At 49.1% G+C, this 17,433-nt stretch overlaps 1 protein-coding gene across 1 annotated transcript in view; it reads right to left on the reverse strand.

Moving 5' to 3' along the window:
• Positions 1-593: 593 nt before the first annotated feature.
• Positions 594-17,433, reverse strand: part of LOC148522737 (antizyme inhibitor 2-like) — a 72,095-nt gene continuing 55,255 nt past the window's right edge. Inside the window, exon 9 of the mRNA XM_088473780.1 lies at positions 594-836. Coding sequence (XP_088329906.1) covers positions 594-836 — 243 coding nt within the window. The remainder of the gene's footprint in view (positions 837-17,433) is intronic.

Raw genomic sequence — 17,433 nt, forward strand, 5'->3', positions numbered from 1 at the left:
CTGCCTTTTTCTGGAGAAACTTTTTCGCCTGTTTTTGCCTATGGAGTTTTCACCTAGGCGAAAACGTCCTGGAATTGAAATCGGCGATACTTTGAAAACAGGCGAAAACCACGCATCGTCGAAAGTTTTCTCCGATAGCGGCTATTCGCCTCTAATAGAATACTGGCCTTAGGAGGAATTCCCCCGCAGGGTAGATCACCTGAGAAACGGATGGGATGCGGGAGGTCATGTGACAGGGCCACAATGACCTAATTCGCTCCTCCCTTCCGACATGGAGAACGCATAGAAAACGTAGGCAAGTAGGACATCATTACACTTTTGAAACTAGGTTTATTTTGGTAATAACTAAATATATAAAAAAACGTTGATTGTGTATAATTTAATCATCTATTAAAATTACTATTCCAATAGGTCATTAGACTGGAAAACTGATACCACCAGCAGTGGAACCACATGTCCCAGTATATTCTAAAACAGCAAAAAAAGCACTAGAGTGACAGAAAAAAAGTACTAGAGTGACAATAAAGAAAAAGAAAATATTCTGCATTAAGAAACGTCAATGAGTAACACGCAGAAAGATATAGATCGCTCAGCTAGTTCAACTGGTTCTCAAATATCTTCCATTTGTCTTTTCTGAGAATATAGTGCACAGGTGGCGGTAGGAAACCGTTGAAAGTCGTTGTCAAAGCCATGCAATAAGCTCCCATATTTTGGAAAATTATCCAATCACCCACTTCAAGCTCTGGTAGATCAACCTCTTCCAGGATCACGTCCTTCTCTGTGCAGCACTGTCCCCACAGTTTGCTGGGGAAGCGTTCTGCTGACGGGAGAATGTCCTGTAGGGGGACAATTATAAGTCATGGTTATAATTTATTAGACTGCTTAGAAGCATAGCATGGAACTTAAAAATAAATTTGTCAGTCTGTGTAGCCAGGTATCATTTCTAATTGATAGATCCCATCAACCGGTGCTCCTCTTTGGCGACCAGGGCCGCCATCGGGGGGGGACTGCCAGGCCTCCTGTCCCGGGCCCGGAGAGAGAGGGGGCCCGGGTGACAGTGGTGACTCGGCGAGGGAGGAAGAGCATCGGTGGCCCTACTATGGAGCCGCCTGCGATCCATTAACAGCTCGCGGAATGGCTGACAATCAGGAACAGCCGCCCCTGATTGGCTGCTGTTCTGCTAACTGTGATTGGCTCGCGGCCAGCTCAATAGTAGTATTGAGCTGGCCGCAAGCCAATCATAGGTCACGAAACAGCAGCCAATCAGGAGCTGTTCCGTGATTGGCTCAGGACCGGCTCCATAGTTCAAATGCCGCAACGAAGATGCTCTTTTTCTATGCCTGCGGCCTGGTGCACTACTCGCCGCTGCCACCCTGGCCCCTTTCTCAGGTACTTCTGTTGACCCTGTTTGTGCCCCCACTCGAGGCCAGATAGCCTTCCCTGCACTGCCCCCCCCGGCCAGCCAGCCTGCCCTCCCCCCCAGTTTAGCCAGCCATACTGCCTTCCCTGCCCCTCCCCAAGTTCAGCCAGCCTTCCTTCCCTGCCCAACCCCCAGTGCAGCCAGCCTTCCTTCCTTGCCCCCCACCCCAGTGCAGCCATCCTACCTTCCCTGCACACACCCCTAGTGCAGCCAGCCTTCCTTCTCTACCCACCCCCCAGTCCAGCCAGCATTCCTTCCCTGCCTACCCCCCCAGTCTAGCAAGCCATCCTTCACTGCCTATCCCTCCAGTCCAGCAAGCCATCCTTCACTGCCTATCCCTCCAGTCCAGCAAGCCATCCTTCCCTTCCCTGCAGTCCAGCCAGCCTTCCTTCCCTGCCTATCCCCCCAGTCCAGCAAGCCATCCTTCTCTGCCTATCCCCCCAGTCCAGCAAGCCATCCTTCCCTGCCTATCCCCCCAGTCCAGCAAGCTATCCTTCCCTGCCCCACCCCCACCAGTGCAGCCAGCCTTCCTTCCCTGCCCACCCCCCACCAGTGCAGCCAGCTATCCTTCCCTGCCCACCCACCCCCACCAGTGCAGCCAGAATTCCTTCCCTGCCCCCCCCAGTCTAGCAAGCCATCCTTCCCTGCCTACCCCACTAGTTCAGCCTTCCCTGCCTACCCCACCAGTTCAGCCTTCCCTACCTACCCCACCAGTTCAGCCAGCCTTCCATGCACTCCCTTTTACCCCCCTTCTGGTCCAGCCAGCCTGTCTTCCCTGTCCTAGTCCTGCCAGTCTTTCTTGCGGCACCCCTATGTCTAGCCAGCCTGCCTGCCTGCCTTCTCTGCCCTGCCTCTCCCCTAGTCCAGCCGGCCTTCCCTGCCCTTTGCCCCCCTCAGACCAAGCCAGCCTTCCCTGCCCTTTGCCACCCCAGACCACTCTTCCCAGCCAAGTGCCCCTGCTATTTTAGCCTTCCCTGCCCTGTGCCCCCCATTAATATCCAGCCTTCTCTACCCTGTGCCCCTCCATCCACCATGTCTAGCCATCCCTGATTTACATACCAATTGATGCGCCACCCTCGAAATAGCTCCACCCACATTATCCACAACTCCACCCAAGTCTGCCCTATACCCCGGGGGGGCCTGCCTATTTTGTCAGTACCGAGCCTCCAAAATTTCTAATGGCAGCCCTGTTGGCGACAGCCTGAAAAGGTTTAAGAGGTGTACAGTTTGGGCCTAAAGGACCAACAGGGATGTGTTTGGCATACCGGCAGTCTGGATGCCGATGCTTATATTACTGGTCAGAATCCCAGTGCCACCATCCTGACCGCCAGGATGCCGAAGGTAAGTAGCAGGGTGGGAGGGAGGGTTAGGTTTAGGGGTTAGGCACTAGGGGGGGAGGGTTAGGTTTAGGGTGCAGGGAGGGGGAGGTTAGGTTCAGGCACTAGGAGGGGAGGTTAGGGTTAGGTACCAAAGAGGGAGGGGGTTAGGGTAGGGAGAGGGATCCCGACTATTGGTATTTCTTACCGATTCCGACCAACAAGTACACTATTAATGTTTCAGTCCTCATATAGTCACGATAACTGATACTTTCCGACCTTGCAGTCCTTCTTCAAAGTCAGGCGTACCCAATCTGCATTATCAGGGACCACCATATGTTACTGCACTGTTGGGTACAATATCCCGGTGGTGACCGCAATACCAGCAGCGGAATCCCGACAGTCAAAATCCAGATGAATTTTAGTGAGTGTTCTAACTCTAACCCACCCCTTCCGCAGCCTAACCTTAACCGTGCCCTTTGGCAGCCTAACCCGTTCAGCAGTCTAACCCAAACCATCCCCCTAGTGCCTATCTTTAACCCTAATACTCACAATTGAGATTTGTTGGTATTTTGACCATCAGGAGTCTGCTGCCGGCATCGCCGGGATGGTCACCGTCAGGATTCTGACTACATCCCGCACTGTGTTGCACACTCGTGCAGTGTGGGTGAGCTGAGATACTGAGCCAAAGATAGAGCTGGCTTTTAGCAGTTAAGCCCTAATTACCATGTAGAAAAAACTAGGCATCCAATAAAATAAAAAATATATAGTTAAATTTACTAATTTTTAGCAATTTGGTCTTCACGAACAACCTATATTTTGTTATATAAGATATGAAAGGATCATGGGGGCTGGGCTGAGGAATCTATCAGTCTCCATTGCAGGAAGGAAGGAATGGAGGGTGGCAGGAGGAAAGGGAGGGTGGGAGGCTGGGTTGCCTGACAAGAGATGTCAGTGGTAAAGTCGGGAGCAGGTTGAGTACGAGGGATACGGTCCCATTGGTAATTTGGGTACCATCCACGGCAGACAGGGTGAGTGTATGTTCGAGGGGAAAGACCGGGACTTGAAGTCTCTGGATGAGCAAGGAAGCACAGGAACTAGCTCACAGCATACACTGTGAAAGTCGTTGCACTGGCAACTAGAGGACCTCTTGACAGCCCTTTAGTACCCTCAGGTAGTGCAGGATTGGTTGCTAGCATTCCCTGGACAGCTGTGACCTGATTGGCTCCAACCAGACACCGTACTCAACCTGTGCAGGTCCGTGTGGGTACCCTTCACACGGAGACAATCCAGTTTCTAGTTATACCCAAAGCCTCTCACGGAGTCATTCTCAGTTATCCCTGGCTGTGCAAGCATACTCCCAACATAGACTGGGGTACCATGCAAATTCTTTCCTGGGGAGATGCTTGTCATGTATCCTGTCTCCCTCAAATTAAACCTGTCAATAAAGTCCGTGTTGCCACAACTACGCAAATACCCCCTGAGTACCTCTCTTTCAGTGATGTTTTTTGCAAAGCAGGTGCCGATACTCTACCTCCGCATCGGGAGTGGGACTGTCCTATCGACTTGGTGCCCGGCAAAGATCCTCCACGTGGTCGTACATACCCGCTGTCCTTACCCGAGACTGAAACCATGTCAGCATACATTCAGGAGAATCTTCAAAAAGGATTCATCCGACCATCCTCTTCGCCAGTTGGTGCAGGGTTCTTCTTCGTATCCAAAAAAGATGGAGGTCTACGTCCCTGCATCGATTACCGGGGTTTAAATGATATAACTATCAAAAATCGTTATATGATACCTCTCATCTCGGAACTGTTCGATCGTGTAAAGGGTGCCACGATATTTACCAAATTAGACCTAAGAGGGGCCTATAACCGGAGACGAATGGAAAACCGCATTCAATACCCGAGACGGTCATTTCGAATATTTGGTAATGCCCTTCGGTCTCTGCAACGCTCCTGCTGTTTTCCAGAACTTCGTGAATGAGATTTTCCGGGACTTGCTGTATGTCTCAGTGGTAGTGTATTTAGACGATATCCTGATATTCTCCTCCAGTATTGACAAGCACCGGGCTCAAGTCAGAGAGGTCCTGACTCATCTGCATTAGAATCATCTGTACTGTAAAGCAGAGAAATGCTTGTTTGAGGTACAGACCATTCCATTCCTTGGCTACATTCTCTCGGGCTCTGGCCTTGAGATGGATCCCAAGAAGGTGCAGGCTATTTTGGACTGGTCTCGTCCCAATTCGCTGAAGGCTGTACAAAGGTTTCTAGGGTTCGCAAACTACTATCGAAAATTCAACAAGGGATTTTCCACCCTCACAGCACCCATTTCCTCATTAACTCGCAAAGGGGCGAACCCATCTTTATGGCCTCCTGAAGCTGAAACCGCCTTTCAAATCCTGAAACAAGCATTCATTTCCGCTCCAGTGCTGAGGCAACCGGACATTACCAGCCCTTTCTTTATAGAAGTAGACTCTTCCTCCGAAGCTGTGGGTGCAGTACTCTCCCAGAAATTCGAGGATAATAAATTCCATCCCTGTGGATTCTTCTCAAAGAAATTTTCTCTGGCCGAGAGAAATTACCCCATTGGTGAGCAAGAATTGTTGGCAATTAAATTGGCCTTTGAGGAATGGCGATATCTCCTCGAAGGGGCTACGTTTCCTATCACCGTCAATACAGATCATCGAAACCTCCTGTATTTAAAAAATATCCAGTGCCTTAGTCCTCGTCTGGATCGTTGGGCAATTTTCTTTTCTCTATGTACCGCTCCATCCCTGGACACACTTATCCATGGACTTTGTAACCGATTTACCTATCTCCAATGGGTTCACCACCATCTGGGTAGTGGTGGATCGGTTCTCGAGGACGGTCCCTCTGGTGGTGGAGCTGGGTCCTGGAGAGCGGCACTTTGCACAGGGGGTCTCCACAGACTGATGGGGCCCATCTGGAGAGAGGTGTGAGCAGGTGTGACTGACAGCACTTCTGTGCTGGAGACTGCTGGGCGCGGCCATCTTGGATTCTGGTCAGGTGTCTGGTTGGAGCCAATCAGGTCACAGCTGTCCAGGGAATGCTAGCAACCAATCCTGCACTACCTGAGGGTACTAAAGGGCTGTCAAGAGGTCCTCTAGTTGCCAGTGCAACGTCTTTCACAGCGTATCCTGTGAGCTAATTCCTGTGCTTCCTTGCTCCGTACGTGCTGCAGTTCCAGAGTGTCTCAGTGTAACCACCTCATCGCTCTGTACCACTCCAGCCCTGTGTACCAGCTTGCCACCTGTACCCGCTACCAGCTGCGGACCGGCGGACCCCGGTCGCTGAGTACAGTCCGCGTCCCTTCAGCTGAACTGCCCTCCGTGTACCCAGTTACCTCATGAGTCATACTCCATTAAGACCGGCTGCCTTTCAGTTCCAGCAAACTAGCCTCCATTCTGCATCCGACTCCACTCCGGGTCCAAGCCCACGCCAAGCCGTGACAGATAGAAGCTAGGAATCTAGATAAGACCTCTCTCCTTACTATGCCAAACAAAAACCTCAAAGAAGAAAAATAACAAATGCATAGGAAGAAATAGTCTTCATTTCCAAATCTAATTCAGAGATCACAACCAGTTATGCTGGGTACACTCAACTTTTTTAAAAGTGCAGCTCAGTTGGCACTGCGTGCAGTCACAGCAATTATATGTACATGAACAAAACACACCTGGGGACAGCGCATAGACATAGGGAACGATTCAAAGAATCCCGCTTGCTAGGCTGCGTTCGCACGCAGCAAGCCGAAGTTTGCAATCTGCGCATGCGTACGCATCGCAGTGCGCAAACTAGTCCATGCATTCGCTCGCTGCGCATTGACAGCTCGCTAGATAGAGTGACAGGGCAAGCCGTTAGTGGGTGGTGACAGGGGATGGTCCATAAAAACGGGGGAGTGGTCGGTGCGGACTCAGGCGTGCCTGAGCGTCTCAACGCCATTTCAGAGGCATGCATAATTAAGACGCAGCATCATAGTACACATCACATGTTTGAAAATCACACTGAAGCACTCGCAGTGCTTGCGGTAGGGTATGGTCAGCCACAAGTGCTGCGATTGCTTCCGATGGTACTCATGGTTACTGATGGTTGCATACACTTCCTGGACATGACGTGGGAAAGTGGGCGTCTTAAGACAGGCTGGTGGGCATCTGCATACACAGAGCGATCGCACGCTAAGCCGTAGTGGGTGTGCTATTGCCTTGCCATGCGTTTGCAGATTTGCATACTTTCGCTGCGTGCGCACGCATCTAGCGACCGGGTCTGAATCAAGCCCATAGTACAAACAACAATAGAAATAAATATTTTTTTCCACTTTTTTAAATGCGCAGCTCAGCTGACACCGGGCCTAATTCAGACCCGCTCGCGAGCGCTGAACGCTCGCAAGTGGGTCGATGTTAGCCCTGTGCGCATGACGGAGGGGGGGAGGCCAGGCCGTCGCTATTACTCTCGCACCAACGGGGGCGTGCTGTCGATGGTGAGTGACAGCACGCCCCCTTTGGTAGGCGGGCCGGGGGCGTGTCTGCCCAGACGGAGGCGTTCCCATGGGAACGCCTACCGTCTGGGGCCGGCCCCACTGACATCACTAGTGATGTCAGTGGGAGTGCTTTTGGCTATGATAGAGCCAAAAGCACTCCAGGGCTTGCGGCCACGAGACCCTACCGCAAGGGTCTCGTCGCAAGCCCGATGGTCGCAATGGTCTTGACCATCGCGACCATCATCATGGATGCTTGCATAAGCTGTGGGTGGTAACCCACAGCTATGTGAGCGTCCAATAGGCCGCACCTTTAAAAAAAAAAAAAACGGCCTGGTTCAGAGCGTCCGGCTCTGAATCAGGCCCACTGTGTGCATTCACAGCGCTTACATGTACAAGAAAAACTAGGGGACAGCGCACAGACGTAGTTACCACAACAATAGAAACAGTTTTTCTTTCCACTGATGGATCCCATCCATCTGTGATGGATTGCCGCGATCCCGCAATGCTGCAACCCGCCATCGCAGGATCGCAGAAATCCAACATGTTGGATTTCGGTGATTTGACAATCGCGATAAAGAAATTATCGCAACTGTCAAATCGTGGACATTTAACATGTGAAATCTCTGCGATCCGACGACAGATCGCAGAACATCGATGGATGGTGATCGGAAATTTCCGTTGGCGATCGGAAATTTCCAATCGCAGCCCTGCATCGCGACGTTCTGTTGCAGATGTATGGGCACCTTTAGTAACAGCAAGTATATGTACATGAACAAAACACACTGGGGAACAGCGCACAGATGAGAACACACAAAAATAGAAGTTTTTTTTTTTTACCAACTTTTTAAAATAAGCAGCTCAGCTGACACTACGTGCTTCTGAGCGCTTATATGTACGTGAACAAAAACGCACTAGGGGACAGCGCTCACAGGTTGTAAAAAAATAAAAAATCTTTTTAACTTATTAATTGTTTTTTTTTACATTTTTCATCAAATGACAACTGCAGAGTCACAGTGCTTATATCGCAGTGGGGTATGTGCTGCGGAGTCACAGTGCTTATATCGCAGTGGGGTATGTGCTGCAGAGTCACGGTGCTTATATCGCAGTGGGGTATGTGCTGCAGAGTCACGGTGCTTATATCGCAGTGGGGTATGTGCTGCGGAGTCACACTGGTCATATCGCAGTGGGGTATGTGCTGCGGAGTCACACTGGTCATATCGCAGTGGGGTATGTGCTGCGGAGTCACACTGGTTATATCGCAGTGGGGTATGTGCTGCGGAGTCACAGTGCTTATATCGCAGTGGGGTATGTGCTGCGGAGTCACAGTGCTTATATCGCAGTGGGGTATGTGCTGCGGAGTCACACTGCTTATATCGCAGTGGGGTATGTGCTGCGGAGTCACACTGCTTATATCGCAGTGGGGTATGTGCTGCGGAGTCACACTGGTTATATCGCAGTGGGGTATGTGCTGCGGAGTCACACTGGGGTATGGGCTGCGGAGTCACAGTGGGATATGGGCTGCGGAGTCACACTGGGATATGGGCTGCAGAATCACACTGGGATATGGGCTGCGGAGTCACACTGGGATATGGGCTGCGGAGTCACACTGGGATAGGGGCTGCGGAGTCAAACTGGGATATGGGCTGCGGAGTCACACTGGGATATCGGCTGCGGAGTCACACTGGGATATGGGATGCGGAGTCACACTGGGATATGGGATGCGGAGTCACTCTTAGGTAGTACGGACAAGATGACACCTGCACATGTTCAGTAGTGGGCTCGGTGGCCATCTTGGAACAGGGCACAGTGCCAGATTAAGGTCCGCATGGGCCTGGAACTTAAATTTATGAAGGGCCTATTGTATGCCGCCGCAGGGGGGGGGTGTCCAATGCCACAGGAGTGTGACTGGTTACAGTATGTATGTGTGTGGTCTATACAGGGGGCGGGATGCACTAACATATGTGATCAGTACTGCAGAGGACAGCTCTTCCGATAAGAGCTGTCCTTTGCGATCAGCACTGCACCCTGGACTTCTGGGTTTATGACCCGGGAGTCCATCTCCGCATTCGCAGAGTGATGTGGCGGCCATGGGGCACGCTGGGAGGGATCCAATAAGATCACTCACACCAGTGCGATGGGGTAGATGCCCATAGACTTCTATAGGGTAACGCCAAAACATGGTTTTTATCGCTGATCCGAGTCAGGCTCGACTTTTCCCGCCTGACTCGGATCTGAAATCGAGGCAAAACGTCATCATCCCGCCTCCGGGTCTCGCGGGTTTTGAATCCTATATAAGGTACCCGCGTCGGCGCCATTTTCTCACTCGGCTGTGGACAGTGAAGAGGGAGGGTGGGAGTTAGGGCTGGCTGGGCTGTGTAGTGTAGTGTAATGCAGAGTAGTGTTGTGCTGTGCTGTGCTGTGCTGCGCTGTGCTGCTGTTGTCCATAGGGGCTGTGTCCACTACTTCAAAGTCCATAGGCGCTGGCTGTGTTGTGCTGTGCTGCTGTTGTTAATAGGGGCTGTGTCCACTCCAAAGTCCTGTGCAGTGTCCCAGTCCTAAAGGGGTGCTGTAGTGTTGTCCAGGGGGTGCTCTGTCCATCAGGGGTGCTCCCGCCAAGTGCTAAAAAAAATATATTTTTTCTGTGTTTGTGAATTGTGTGCGCAGTAGCCGCACGTGTATCAACAAAGTAGTGCCAAGCGTGCGCCTGTGTCATAAGTAAAGGGCCGGCTGGCTTGATCTTTAAAGGGTGCTGTAACCCCCAAAGTACACTCCAAACCAAATAAAAAAATATTTTCTGTGTTTGTGAATTGTGTGCGCAGTAGCCACACGTGCATCAACAAAGTAGTGCCAAGCGTGCGCCTGTGTCATAAGTAAAGGGCCGGCTGGCTTGACCGTTAAAGGGTTCTGTAACCCCCAAAGTACACTCCAAACCAAATAAAAAAATATTTTCTGTGTTTGTGAATTGTGTGCGCAGTAGCCGCACGTGCATCAACAAAGTAGTGCCAAGCGTGCGCCTGTGTCATAAGTAAAGGGCCGGCTGGCTTGACCGTTAAAGAGTGCTGTAACCCCCAAAGTACACTCCAGTCCAAACCAAATAAAAAAATATTTTCTGTGTTTGTGAATTGTGTGCGCAGTAGCCGCACGTGCATCAACAAAGTAGTGCCAAGCGTGCGCCTGTGTCAGAAGTAAAGGGCCGGCTGGCTTGACTGTTAAAGGGTGCTGTAACCCCCAAAGTACACTCCAAACCAAATAAAAAAATATTTTCTGTGTTTGTGAATTGTGTGCGCAGTAGCCGCACGTGCATCAACAAAGTAGTGCCAAGCGTGCGCCTGTGTCATAAGTAAAGGGCCGGCTGACTTGATCGTTAAAGGGTGCTGTAACCCCCAAAGTACACTCCAAACCAAATAAAAAAATATTTTCTGAGTTTGTGAATTGTGTGTGCAGTAGCCGCACGTGCATCAACAAAGTAGTGCCAAGCGTGCGCCTGTGTCATAAGTAAAGGGCCGGCTGGCTTGACCGTTAAAGGGTGCTGTAACCCCCAAAGTACACTCCAAACAAAATAAAATAATATTTTCTGTGTTTGTGAATTGTGTGCGCAGTAGCCACACGTGCATCAACAAAGTAGTGCCAAGCGTGCGCCTGTGTCATAAGTAAAGGGCTGACTGGCTTGACCGTTAAAGGGTTCTGTAACCCCCAAAGTACACTCCAAAGCAAATAACAAAATATTTTCTGTGTTTGTGAATTGTGTGCGCAGTAGCCGCACGTGCATCAACAAAGTAGTGCCAAGCGTGCGCCTGTGTCATAAGTAAAGGGCCGGCTGGCTTGACCATTAAAGGGTGCTGTAACCCCCAAAGTACACTCCAAACCAAATAAAAAAATATTTTCTGTGTTTGTGAATTGTGTGCGCAGTAGCCGCACATGCATCAACAAAGTAGTGCCAAGCGTGCGCCTGTGTCATAAGTTAAGGGCCGGCTGGCTTGACCGTTAAAGAGTGCTGTAACCACCAAAGTACACTCCAGTCCAAACCAAATAAAAAAATATTTTCTGTGTTTGTGAATTGTGTGCGCAGTAGCCGCACGTGCATCAACAAAGTAGTGCCAAGCGTGCGCCTGTGTCATAAGTAAAGGGCCGGCTGGCTTGACCGTTAAAGGGTGCTGTAACCCCCAAAGTACACTCCAAACCAAATAAAAAAATATTTTCTGTGTTTGTGAATTGTGTGCGCAGTAGCCACACGTGCATCAACAAAGTAGTGCCAAGCGTGCGCCTGTGTCGTAAGTAAAGGGCCGGCTGGCTTGACCGTTAAAGGGTGCTGTAACCCCCAAAGTCCACTCCAAACCAAATAAAAAAATATTTTCTGTGTTTGTGAATTGTGTGCGCAGTAGCCGCACGTGCATCAACAAAGTAGTGCCAAGCGTGCGCCTGTGTCATAAGTAAAAGGCCGGCTGGCTTGACCGTTAAAGGGTGCTGTAACCCCCAAAGTACACTCCAAACCAAATAAAAAAATATTTTCTGTGTTTGTGAATTGTGTGCGCAGTAGCCGCACGTGCATCAACAAAGTAGTGCCAAGCGTGCGCCTGTGTCATAAGTAAAGGTCCAGCTGGCTTGACTGTTAAAGGGTGCTGTAACCCCCAAAGTACACTCCAAACCAAATAAAACATTTTTTTCTGTGTTTGTGAATTGTGTGCGCAGTAGCCACACGTGCATCAACAAAGGAGCAGCGCCAAGCGTGCGCCTGTGTCCCATAAGTAAAGAGCCGGCTGGCTCATTTCTTAAAGGCTGGTGTAACCCACAAAGTGCACTACTCTCCAGCAAAAATAAAAAAATATTTTCTGTGTTTAGCCGCACGTATATACCTTGCTCACAAGTCTCTCCTAGTCCTCTACAGTACTTTATGTGACATCTACAGTACCATACGATGACGTACAGTACTCAGGCGTCTGTAGCGTAGAGGTAAGAAATCGTACTTCTACATTGCAGACGTCTGTACAACCCGGGTTCGAAACCAGGAAGCTTAATAATGAAGCTTTTCATTATTATTAGACAGTCAAGGTTACACTTTTTATTTTTAATATTATTATTACACAGTCAGTGTAATAATAACACACTTTCACTGTGTGTGAATCATGACCTGGTACTGTACAGTATGATATTCCATACTGTATGCCATGGCGTACAGTACATACTGTAGCCATAGCGCTACAAGGGTATGGCTATGGCGCAGCACCACTGGCAATGCATTGCAACCCCGCCACTGGGCACAAGCCAGAGATCCTATTTGTACCGTAACCCATCAGAACTGGCTATAAGTTACCACAACGCAAACTGTGCTGACAGTTGACGCAATTTTGCGGTTTAAACGCCGAGTCAGTTTGTACTAGAGAGACCCCTCTCATATACACAGTCAACTATCAGTTACTAAACATATTAAATTAATAATGTTACCAAGTCTAAGACAGCATTTTCATTGACGCAAGTTTGCGCTCTGCATCTGCCCTACAAACTGCTGTTAGTCCTCTACTGTAGCACCTTATGTACTGTAGTAATGAATTTACTATTGTGTATACTGGGCGGTACTTTAAGTCTCGGACAGTGCAGAATGGCACTAGTGTGAAAATTCAACAGTACTGTTGGCAATACAGACAACTGGGTATGCGCCATAAAATAGCGCAACTTAATGTATGGCTTGGCTCCACTGGACATGGGGCACACATTCCATTGTGATTAAAATCCGACCACTGGGCACGCGCAGACATTGACGCAATTTTGCGGTTTAAACGCCGAGTCAGTTTGTACTATAGAGACCCCTCTCTTATACACAGTCAACTATCAGTTACTAAACATATTAAATTAATAATGTTACCAAGTCTAAGACAGCATTTTCATTGACGCAAGTTTGCGCTCTGCATCTGCCCTACAAACTGCTGTTAGTCCACTACTGTAGCACCTTACTGTATGTACTGTAGTAATGAATTTACTATTGTGTATACTGTGCGGTACTGTAAGTCTCGGACAGTGCAGAATGGCACTAGTGTGAAAATTCAACAGTACTGTTGGCAATACAGACAACTGGGTATGCGCCATAAAATAGCGCAACTTAATGTATGGCTTGGCTCCACTGGACATGGATCACACATTCCATTGTGATTAAAATCCGACCACTGGGCACGCGCAGACATTGACGCAATTTTGCAGTTTAAACGCGCAGTCAGTTTGATATACAGAAACCAGTTTCTTTAACAGGGCCCATTGCCACTTGATGGTCATAATAAATAACTATAATGTCCGCGTTCATGTCAGCGCCGGCATTGACGCAAGTTTGCGCTCTAAGGTACAGTACTGTATGTACAAAAATAAAAATCCTAGTTTCGCTGTTTGACTCCCGAAGCACTGAGCTGACATGCGCTCCACATGTACTGTATTGAATACTGAATATTTTAAGTGAAGATTTTAAAAATAAATTAAAAAAACATACTGTATTTTCAAGGTCTCGAACCCACGGAACAAGAAGAGAGGAGAAGCAGTGAGACTAGGCATTAGAACGCTAGGCCACACGCTTCACCCATTAATAGAGTCCTGTAGTTTGTAAAGTCTAATGTCTAAGCTTCTGTCAAACAATCATCGGCCGGTGATACAGAACATACCGTACGGTACATTGGAAAGTGACACCTGGTGGGCAAAATGTTGTATTACACATCATGAAATCACACGCATGCGCTATGTAGTTTAGGAAAAGTGACACCTGGTGGGCAAAAAGTTGTATTACACTTAATGAAATCTGACGCATGCGCTATGTAGTTTAGGAAAAGTGAAAATGTTGTATTACACGTAATGACTTTTTTCACTAATAAACTTTCTTTGTGGCGCGACTCATGGCGTGGTGTGTGGCGCGCCATACGTGGCGTGAGAGATAGCGCTGTGATGCCACGTTATAGCTGGGCACATCAGTAAGTAAAGAGCCGGCTGGCTCATTTCTTAAAGGATGGTGTAACCCACAAAGTGCACTACTTTCCAGCAAAAATAAAAAAATATTTTCTGTGTTTGCATGTGCCTTAGCCGCACGTATATATCAAATCGATATAACATAAATGGAGGACCAAACTTTCTCCGATAAAAATAAAATAGAGAAAGATCAAGAACCACTTCCTCCTAGTGCTGAAGCTTCTGCCACTAGTCATGACATAGACAATAACATGCCATCAACGTCGTCTGCCAAGGCCGATGCCCAATGTCATATTAGAGGGCACATACAATCCCAAATGGCAAAGTTCAGGAAAATGACCTTGAAAAAAACATTTAAATCATCTGAAGAGAAACGTAAACTTGCCAATATGCCATTTACGACACGGAGTGGCAAGGAATGGCTAAGGTCTTTCCCTATGTTCATGACTAGTGGTTCAGCTTCACATGACGATGGAAGCCCTCCTCCCACTAAAAAAATCAAAAGAGTTAAGCTGGCAAAAGCACAGCGAAGAACTGTGCGTTCTAAGAAGATATCACAAATCCCCAAGGAGAGTCCAAGTGTGGTGGTGGTTGAGATGCCTGACCTTCCCAGCACTGGATGGGAAGAGGTGGCTCTTTCCACCATTTGCACGCCCCCTGCAAGTGCTGAAAGGAGCACCCACAGTCCACTTGCTGATATGCAAATTGAAGATGTCACTGTTGAAGTACAACAGAATGAGGATACTGGTGTAGCTGGCGCTGAGGAGGAAGTTGGCGAGGAGGATTCTGATGGTGATGTGGTTTGTTTAAATCAGGCTCCGGGCGAGACAGTTGTCCGTGGAATGAAAAAGCCCATCACGGTCGTGCCTGGGCAGAAGACCAAACATTCCACCTCTTTGGTCTGGCAATATTTCAATCCAAATCCGGACAACAACTGTCTTTCCATATATACCATATGTAAAGGTGAAATAAGTAGGGGTAGGGACGTTAACCACCTAGGAACATCCTCCCTTATACGGCACCTGCAGCGCGTTCATAAAAAGTTACTGTCAAGTTCAGAAAGACCGTAAGCAGTCCAGGGATACCTAAATCCCGTTGTCCTGTTGTATCCAAGCGCCTGCAAACCACACCGTCAACTCCCTCCTCGTCAATTTCCTCCTTAGTCAGGATTGGAAGTAGTCCTGCAGGCCATGTCACTGGCATGACTGACTCTCCTATCCGGGATTCCTCCGGAGGATCCTGCATTGCTACGCCTCCTGCTGCCGCTGCTGCTGTTGCTGCTGCTGGGAGTCGTTCATCATCCCAGAGAGGAAGTAGGAACACCACTACTTTTACTAAACAATTGACCCTCCAACAGTCCTTAGCAAGGAGGATGAAGTACAACAGCAGTCATCCTGAAGCAAAACGTATAACTGAGGCCTTGACTGCTATGTTGGTGTTAGACGTGCGTCCGGTATCCGCCATTAGTGCAGTGGGATTTAGACAATTGATGGAGGTAGTGTGTCCCCGGTTCCAAATCCCATCTAGATTCCACTTCACTAGGCAGGCGATACCGAGACTGTACAGAAACATCAGAAAAAGTGTCCTCAGTGTCCTGAAAAATGCCGTTGTACCCAATGTCCACTTAACCACGGACATGTGGACAAGTGAAACAGGGCAGACTAAGGACTATATGACTGTGACAGCCCACTGGGTAGATGTATCACCTTACGCAGCAACAGCAGCAGCGTCACCAGTAGCAGCATCTCAGAAACGCCAGCTCGTTCCAAGGCAGGCTACGCTGTGTATCACCAGTTTCAGTAAGAGGCACACCGCCGACAACCTCTTAGAGAAACTGAGGGAAATCATCGCCCAGTGGCTTACCCCACTTAGACTCTCCTGGGGATTTGTGATATCTGACAATGCCACCAATATTGTGCGGGCATTACATCTGGGCAAATTCCAGCACGTCCCATGTTTTGCTCACACAATAAACTTGGTGGTGCAGAATTTTCTGAAAGCGACAGGGGCGTGCAGGAGACGCTTTGGGTGGCCCGAAAAATTTCTGGCCACTTTCGCCATTCAGCGAATGCGTGCCGAAGACTGGAGCGCCAGCAAACACTCTTGAACCTGCCCCGCCATCACCTGAAGCAAGAGGTTGTGACGCGGTGGAACTCAACCCTCTATATGCTTCAGAGGATGGAGGAGCAGCAAAAGGCCATTCAAGCCTATATATTCACCTATGACATAGGCAAAGGAGGGGGTATGCACCTGACTCAAGCGCAGTGGAGAATGATTTCCGTGTTGTGCAAGGTTCTCCAGCCCTTCGAACTTGCCACACGTGAAGTCAGTTCAGACACTGCCAGCTTGAGTCAGGTCATTCCCCTCATCAGGCTTTTGCAGAAGCAGCTGGAGAAAGTGAAGGAGGAGCTAAGATGGAGCGATTCCGCTCGGCATGTGGGACTTGTGGATGAAGCCCTTCATTCGCTTTGCCAGGATTCCAGGGTGGTCAATCTGTTGAAATCAGACCACTACATTTTGGCCACCGTGCTCGATCCTAGGTTTAAAGCCTATGTGGTGTCTCTCTTTCCGGCCGACAGAAGCCTGCAGAGGTGCAAAGACCTGCTGGTGAACACACTGTCAGCTGAAGCGGAACGTGACACGTCAACAGCTCCTTCTTCATTTTCTCCCGCAACTGGGGCTGCCAGGAAAAAAATTAGGTATCCTAAGCAACCCACTGGCGGTGATGCAGGGCAGGCAGGACCGAGTTTGGACATCTGGTCCGGACTGAAGGACCTGGCAACAATTTCTGACATGTCTACTGTCACTACATATGATACTGTCACCATTGACAGAATGGTGGAGGATTACATCGGTGACAGCATCCAAGTAGGCATGTCAGACAGTCCATACCTGTACTGGCAGGAAAAAGTGGCAATTTGGAGGCCCCTGTACAAACTGGCTCTATTTTACCTGAGTTGCCCCCCCTCCAGTGTGTACTCCGAAAGAGTGTTTAGTGCAGCCGGCAACCTTGTCAGCGAAAGGCGTAGGAGGTTGCTTCCACAAAATGTGGAGAAGATGATGTTCATAAAAATGAATTATCAACTCTTCCAGGGAGACCAGCCTCCAGAACGTACAGAGCGACCTGTGGTGGTTGATTCCAGTGGGGACGAGTTAATACTCTGTGAGGATGAGGATTATTATTATTATTATCCTTTATTTATATGGCGCCACAAAGGTTCCGCAGCGCCTTACACAGTACATAAATGAGCACACAAGAAA

The sequence above is a fragment of the Taudactylus pleione genome, unplaced genomic scaffold (genome assembly GCF_031769625.1).
Source record: "Taudactylus pleione unplaced genomic scaffold, aTauple2 ptg000140l, whole genome shotgun sequence".
Lineage (NCBI taxonomy): Eukaryota > Metazoa > Chordata > Amphibia > Anura > Myobatrachidae > Taudactylus > Taudactylus pleione.